Genomic DNA, 8,007 nt, shown 5'->3' with positions numbered 1-8,007 from the left:
TTTCTTTTATTTTACAGAGTAGGAAGCTGTGGATCGAAGGGCATCTTATTTGTGCTGAATGACCATCCATGGCAGTCAGGACTCACCCTCCGGTATGTGTGTGCACCCGTGTATGTTTACTGCTCACAGAGATCAGAAGAGGGCATCCGATCTCCTGGAATTAGAGTTATGATTGTTTGTGAACCACTGTATGCGTGTGCTCCAGCTTTAAGTACACCCCATCTACCTTTTCTCAGGACAAAGTTGCTGCACCCAGGGTGGGAGCATCAGTTTCAAGTTTAGACCACTCCCAGGTGAACCTCTGGGCTCTGGCTGTAGAGCAGTTCTACCCAGGATAGTGGCATACCTGCCCTATTTGGATCCTGCTGTGACCCAGGAAGGTTAGTGGAGGCAGGAGACAACCTATTGTGGTAGAGTGGGCAAAGAAACTTCCAGGCCTAGAAATTAATTTTCCGCAGCACAGAATCTATATCTGTCATGAAACTCTAGTACTAGCAGCACATTTTTGCTTCTAACAATGTATTAGTATTAATTTATTTTTGATCATTAAACCTAATCATGTGATCTGGAGCCTTGAGTCAGACTGTTGACTCTGGGGATTGAAGAGGGAGGGAAATGAAGGAGGCAGGTGAGAAGAGGGACTGGGCAGGCTGACCATGTTGGAAAGTAAGGTAGGGACTTGGGGGCTTGTCTGATGATGGAAATGTGCCTGAGACACTTGGCTTGCACCAGGGCGTGTGCACATGCGTGCATGTGTGTGTGTGTGTACACATTGCTCCATCATCATTGATAGCAATCTTGTGCAAGATTGATTGTCATTATCAGGTAGCTGAGGGTGTGGTTTATGGTGCACGCAGTTTTACTCTCAGTCTTCAAGCAGCCTGCAGAGTTGAGGACTGGTATGCAGAGGGCACTCAGCTCATTGGTGGGAACTCTACCATGCTGCCTGGCATGGCGATTTGATGCTCGCTATTCAGGGGAAAAGCTCTGGAAGCATGATGTGTGTGTGAGCAAGTGTGTGCTCATACCTGTGCACGGGCGTGACCACACACATGCATCTGCATGTGGGCACTTCCACACTTATCTCGGGGAGACACAGAACAGAGGCCTGAGGATGGTGGGGAGCTGGGAAGTGGACAGGAAGATGCTCCCCCTTAGAGCCCAGGTGTGCCCAGAGGAAATCATAACACTCTCCTCCCCTCCGATTGCTAAGGCTGTCCCAATTAAAAATGGAAATAAATTCATCTCTGGTCTTGTCCCCTTGGAGAGTCTTCTGCACACAGTGGGAGTCTAATAAATACTTTATGAGGAGGAGTCTGAACCAGGGAAGCCAGCAGCTGTTTCCAGCTCTGACTCTCAGAGACCCATGGGGCAGATCAGACATGGAGCCACTGGGATTTCCAGTCTTCCTCATCGACCCTGAGATGACTCCAGACCCAGCTGTTCTGGAAGAGGCTGGATCCAGGTTACTAAAACATCCTGCTTTGGGGAAGTTGGCTCTTCCTTGACAGATTCTGTTTGGCCCTTTCCCACCCATCATGTGGATACTATTTATTGAACAGCCACTGTGTGTTGATCATGGGGGGGGGGGCGCATCTAGGCAGCGGAAGAAGAGTGGTGGACTCAGGCTGATCTCTGCTCAAATCCTAGTGCCTTTAATTACAAGCTGGGTGACAAGAGCCATATTTCTTATCTGCGTGTGAGTGGGCTTCTTTTCTTTCCTTTTTCCTTCTTTTATTTCTTTTTTAGGATGATGACGTCACTTCATAGGGTTGATGTGAGGATTGGAAATAACAGAGGCTCCTGTACACAGCGCAGGTGCTCTGACAGTGGTAGGTAGGTGAGCTTCTCCCTGTCAGGAGTGGATCCCTTCCGCTTCTGCCGGTTTATGCTCAATGTCTCCCGGTGTTAATTTTCTTTGTAAAATGCGAGCACAGCCCCTATCCCCTTGGGCTTTTGGAAGATGTACCTAGAATCCAATGTGTGAAACAACCTGTACAGATACTGGCTATTAATCAACGTTTGTCCTCCGGTCCCGGTTTCCCCAGCATGGTGACAGCTTCCCCTTTAGGGTGCTCTCGATCCCTTCCTTCCACCGCCCCAGCGCCAACATTCAGCGGGATTGCTGTGGGCATCAGTATCCTGACCGTACCTTTCAGAGGAAAGAAGGCAGGTGCTCAGCTCGCGGGTGGAGTGTGGAGGGGTTGGAGTGGTAGTGGTCTTGAGCAAAAACTACAGTTCCCAGCCCTCGTTGCGCTGCCACCCGGCGAGGAGCGAAGGATGGCAGGCCCCTTCTTGGAGGCGGAGCCTGAGAGGGAGGCGGAGTTTGGAGGGGTTGGAGAGTTAAGCCAAGCCAATGAAACCGCTGGCTAATAAGTGGGCTTGGCTTGCCATATAACAGTGTCAGGAGGAGGAGAGCGAAGCTATTGAGCCAGCGAGGAGTGAAGCTGAGTCTGCTTCATACACTCCTAGAGGACCGCCTTCAGAATAGAGTTCTTTTCGCCCCTTCCTCCTTCCCCCGGCTCCTCTCCTGGCTTTTCTACCCGCCCAATACAATGCATACTCGAGTGGCAGCCCCAGAGAACTGAAGCAAACCAAAGAGAGAGGACTGGAGCCAAGACACTTCTGGTGGGGAAGCGTGGATGCCTGGCTTTCTTTGAGGTCATCTTTGGAACAAGGGTGGCTTTGGGGTGGAGGGTCGTGCTGCAGGGAACCCAGCCAGGCCCCAAGATGGACACTTCTGGGCACTTCCATGACTCGGGGGTGGGGGACCTGGATGAAGACCCCAAGTGTCCCTGTCCATCTTCTGGGGACGAGCAACAGCAGCAACAGCAACCGCCACCACCGCCAGCGCCACCAGCAGTCCCCCAGCAGCCTCCGGGACCCTTGCTGCAGCCTCAGCCTCCGCAGCCTCAGCAGCAACAGTCGCAGCAGCAGCAGCAGCAGCAGCAGCAGCAGCAGCAGCAGCAGCAGTCGCAGCAGGCTCCACTGCACCCCCTGCCTCAGCTTGCCCAACTCCAGAGCCAGCTTGTCCATCCTGGTCTGTTGCACTCTTCTCCCACGGCGTTCAGGGCCCCCACTTCAGCCAACTCTACCGCCATCCTCCACCCTTCCTCCAGGCAAGGCAGCCAGCTAAATCTCAATGACCACTTGCTTGGCCACTCTCCAAGTTCCACAGCCACAAGTGGGCCCGGTGGAGGCAGCCGGCACCGGCAGGCCAGCCCCCTGGTGCACCGGCGGGACAGCAATCCCTTCACGGAGATAGCTATGAGCTCCTGCAAATACAGCGGTGGGGTCATGAAGCCCCTGAGCCGCCTCAGCGCCTCTCGGAGAAACCTTATCGAGGCCGAGCCTGAGGGCCAACCCCTCCAGCTCTTCAGTCCCAGCAACCCCCCAGAGATTATCATCTCCTCCAGGGAGGATAACCATGCCCACCAGACTCTGCTCCATCACCCCAACGCTACCCACAACCACCAGCATGCCGGCACCACGGCTGGCAGCACCACCTTCCCCAAAGCCAACAAGCGGAAAAACCAAAACATTGGCTATAAGCTGGGACACAGGAGGGCCCTGTTTGAAAAGAGAAAGCGACTGAGTGACTATGCTCTGATTTTTGGGATGTTTGGAATTGTTGTTATGGTGATAGAGACCGAACTGTCTTGGGGTTTGTACTCAAAGGTAGGGACTGTGGTTTCTCTTTATACATTCAACAAAAGGAGTATGTAGAGGAGAGAGAGAGAGAGAGAGAGAGAGAGAGAGAGAGAGAGAGAGAGAGAGAGAGAGAGAGAGAGAGAGAGAGAGAGATTGAGAGATTTCCTAACTTCCCATGTTTTTCTTCCATGGTCCTGTGAGAATTCCTTTCTTGCTTCCCTTTGTGGGGACATCCCCACACACTGTGTCTAATGTGCAGACTCTGTGTTTGGAGGATTAAAGAATCCCTTCTGAGAAATCGCTCTCTTCCTCCGGGCTCACGCGTACTAAAGCATAACCCAGCAGCTTAACGCACCAATTAATTACACTCTGCCTTGATGTGTTTGCCAGTTCCTGCTACTTCCCTCCTCGCCTCCCCTCCCTGCTCCACTCCATTCCCACCCCCCCCCAGATAAAAAAGAAATAAATGTCTGGGTGGGGGTGGGGATCCTGTACCGTTCCCCAGCTCTCCCCCCTTCCCAAGTTTCTATTTCCCTTCTCTTCCCAGAGAGACTCCAGGGTAAAATGGAGATGTTCCCGAGTCTCTCCCAAGGGCACCGGGTTAAAAATATAGGTGGAGGAAATCAGCAGTCTCTTCCCTCAGGAAAGAGGACTCAGAATAAACCTGCCGCTGCCTTGTAAACATGCCCCGATAAAAATGGCTACAGGTGTTACCCAGGCAGAGCATGGGCACCGCCTTGCCATCACTCGGGGAATGGGGAGCGCCTCTCCTTAGGATGGGATGACAGGGCTTCCCCGGCAGGTCACCGCGGAGTCAGCACCCCAGCTTAGTCCTGGTTCTTCCCTCCCACCCTAACTCCTTCTCCTTGGGATAAATAAAGATGAGTGTACGTGTGTGTGCACGTTGGATGGAGAACGGCAGGCACAAGGCACTGTCTTGGGGGTGGGGTGGGGTGGGGGACGCTCCATTGCTCTAGCCTTTCAGTTGGAGGAGAGGGCTTCCTTCCCAGAGGGGAAGGAGGTCGAGGAAGGTGGGTTTTTGTCAATGCTGCATTTGCCAGGAAGCTGCATGACAGAAGGCTTGGAGGTGCAGGGAATTGTTGGGCAAACGGTTTCCCCTACTGTACCGCTTGGCCCCAGTTTGCTGGTGTTTGCATGTGTATATGTGTACTCGTGTGAGTGCCTGCTTGTTCTGTGGATTTCTGTATTTTGTTTGTCATTTTGGACAAGGGGTGGCTGGGCTGGCTGGCGGGTAGCTGGGAGGGGCTCAGCTGTTGGAGGTTTCAAATAGAGCCTGTTTCAGGCAGCGCACAGCTGCTGGAGACTGTCACATTCCTTGTAGAGATCTAGTCACAAAAACCTGGGAGGTGCTGATCAGATTTCCCCCATTCCCAGAGTCTCCCTTTAACCTGATGTGGGCAGTGCTCCTTGTCAGGTAACCTGCATGGACAGAGCCCAGACTTCCCAGCAGAGAGTCCTCCAGGGACCTGCTGCTTTGCAGGGACTGCCCAAGCCAGAGCACTTGGAAGCTGCCTCAGTCTAAATAGCTCCTGTATGAACAGACCTCTCCATGAGCAGAGTGGGGTTTCCCCTGGAAGCCCAGCTCACTTAGTCATTCCCTGTAATGAGAGCCTGGGAGGCTGCAGGTCCCTCTGTTCCCTGCCTTCTTAGAGCTGCCTCTCTTGCTGTGTGCTCTGCTTAGGAGATGGGCTGGCAACCACCCCCCTGGGAATTAGGAACGCTTGTTAGGGGGAATCCGTGGAAGCCCACATCCCGGAGGTGTGGCATGGTGCTAGCATGTTCTTTTCAGTGGCCCCCATGGCGGCTGTTAAGGAAATGGCTTTTCTAGGAGTCAGTGGCTGTGTCCGGTTCTGAGTGTGGGGTCCATGATCATTTGTCTGAATGTGTTTTGGGGGTAGGGTGTCACCGGGCAGGGATGAATATTTTCTCTGATGGAGTACTCATGGAGAGAGGTTTTCCCGGGCCGGGAGGCTGTAAGTGTTGACTGGGTGAGATCACCCGAGGTGTATGCTTCCTCCACTCCTAAGTCGTTGATTCTCTGGTGGCAATGACACTGAGGGACAGTGACCAGGAAGCTCCTGCGTGCCTCAGTCAGTGAGGTGGCCACTTCCTGTGTACCTCGGGGATGGGATTGAAACAACAAAATGTTTATTTAGTGAGGCAAATGTCCCTATCAACCTCGGAGGCAAAGAGGGTCATATCAAAGAATAGGACCAAATCTGGAGTTACAACAGCTCTGTCACTGCTGGCTGTGTGATTCTTGGACGTCAGGATACCCTGCAAGGCTGCTTCCAGCTTTCTGGTGGGGAGACTGAGTCAGATGAGGTGAAGGCCCCCCAGAGCGTCTGCTCATGTAAGAGGGGTCGGCTGTGGCTGTCTGTGATGACTGAGGAGAGAGACACCTTCTTTCTCTGTAATTAGATGGAAAGTAAGACTCGGGGACAGAGGAGAAAAGTTCTACAAGGAATCTGGGTCTCGTTGGAGACTGTCTTTACACATGAGGCAGCTGTTGGGGAGAGGTGTCAGCTCCCCAGCTTTGGGGTACAGGGGGATGGGCTCTGTGACAGAAGAGTCCAGAGACACTCAGGGTGGACGAGGGACTTTCCTTTGCTAGGATTCTTGTGTGCCTGCCTGTCTTTGCTGATGATTCTGGAAGCCCGAGGATAGACTAGGTGACCAGTCATTTTGGGTACCTACGATGGCCATTTCTATTTAAAAGCCCTGGTGAGGGACAGGTTCCTTTTTCTCTGAGTGACTGATGGCCTGCAGCCCTGGGCCTTAGCTAACTCTGAACTTCTCTGCTTTATCTCGTGAGGCCGTACCTACCCGCTCCACCTACCATACCTGCTGCTGGGAGAGTCATTCATTGCATGATGAATGCAGGTCCAGGGGTCTGGGAGAAAAGCAATGGGGCAGATACCCTGAGTGTGCTCAAAGGTGATGCAAAAGGGAGCCAGCGTGAAGAGGTTGAGAAATGGGGACAAAGTGCTTCCCAGCTCCCACCCTCACAGGCTGTAGGCGATGACACTGGAGGGAAGGAAGTTCCACTGAGAAAGGAGGTGGAAACCTGATTGGGGGGGTGTTGTGGACCCCTAAAGGTGCAAGGCTGTCTCTGAGCTGAATGGAGGCTCTGGTTTATCCCTCCCTCCCTCCCTTCTCTTGCTCCTCCCGTTCTTCCCTCCCCTTCTCATCCTCCCTCACCTTCCTTCCTTTAGTAGGTGGGCTTCCTCTTTGGAAACTTAGACAACAGGAGAGGGCTGATTCTCAAGATCCTGTTTGGAAGTCTTGATGATCCTGCCTCTGCCTATGGCTCCCTCTAACTGTTAGAGTCTAACAGGGTTAGGGGATGGGGATTTAGTTTTTTTTTTTTTTTTCTTTTTTTTTTTTTTTCTGACTGTGTTCTTTACTTTTTTCTGGAGCTGGTTTGGCCCATGTAGCCCTTTTACCTTAAGCTGTCAGTAATTCTCTACTAGATCCAAAGAGTTAGGGGTAACCTGGCCTGCTTTCTCCTCCTTAACACCCTGACAGGACATCAGGCCTCAGCCTGTGGCAGCTTCCTCTGTCTGGGCAGCAGGGTAGCTGTCTGTTTCCACAGATTTTGTACAGCCTCCATAGCTCTCCACTGCTGGCCTAGAGACCCATCTCAGCCTTACCTCTGCCCCCTTGCCACTCCTGCCTGCCCAATCAGACTTCCTGTCCTGTTCCTTTCTGATACCCCCAGCTTGACCTGTTGCTAGGATGAAGCCGTCACAGATACAGAAGTCCCTATCTGCTCCCTTGGGTACATTCTCCTCACTTCCTGTTACTGTTCCTTCTTTAGACCACCAACTGGGCCGCCACCCTGAGCTAGGTCTACTGAGCAGCTAAAGGAGGTCCCTACTGCATACTCTCCAGAGAATGGTGGCTTCTAGGCCTGGGCCAATTTGTTGCCTAGCTCTTTGCTGGCCATGCAGATATCATAAAGTCCCCCCAGCCTTCAGCTGGAATGATGGATAGTATTCTAGGCTTTTATTTTTGGTCTTTGTAGGGTGTGTGTGGGGAAGTGGTAGCCGCAGCTTCACACCGTAGGTAAACACTCTACCAAGCATGTCTCTAGCATCCGAGATGCATCTCTGTCCCAATCCTCTGCCTTCCTGGGAATGGAGGCCTTAGTTGCACGGGGACAGAGTGGTAGCCAGGGTACACAGGATGAAGGACCCTGCTTGTCTTTTTGGGGCCTTCTGAGGTTAGGTTACTGTTTGCTGGAGCATGTATTTCTGGAGGATTTTGGGGGGCACCAGTAACTATGATTTCAGGCATGCTGGGGAGGTAGACATAGGTCAGACCCTGGTGTGC

General features: G+C 52.6%; 1 protein-coding gene across 2 annotated transcripts in view; it reads left to right on the top strand.

Annotated features, from left to right (window-relative positions):
* Positions 1 to 2,423: 2,423 nt before the first annotated feature.
* The window catches only part of Kcnn3 (potassium calcium-activated channel subfamily N member 3), a 156,043-nt gene continuing 150,459 nt past the window's right edge, over positions 2,424 to 8,007 (top strand). For both annotated transcript variants that reach the window (XR_015046700.1, XM_021158361.2), the window contains exon 1: positions 2,424 to 3,678. Coding sequence is in view for 1 of the 2 variants with exons in the window: in XM_021158361.2 (XP_021014020.1) it covers positions 2,731 to 3,678 (948 nt within the window). In the remaining variant the exon portion in view is untranslated. The remainder of the gene's footprint in view (positions 3,679 to 8,007) is intronic.

The sequence above is a fragment of the Mus caroli genome, unplaced genomic scaffold (genome assembly GCF_978045245.1).
Source record: "Mus caroli unplaced genomic scaffold, Mus_caroli_1 scaffold_3, whole genome shotgun sequence".
NCBI lineage: Eukaryota > Metazoa > Chordata > Mammalia > Rodentia > Muridae > Mus > Mus caroli.
The sequence above is the reverse complement of the archived record's forward strand: the minus strand, read 5'-3'. Positions and strand labels throughout refer to the sequence as shown.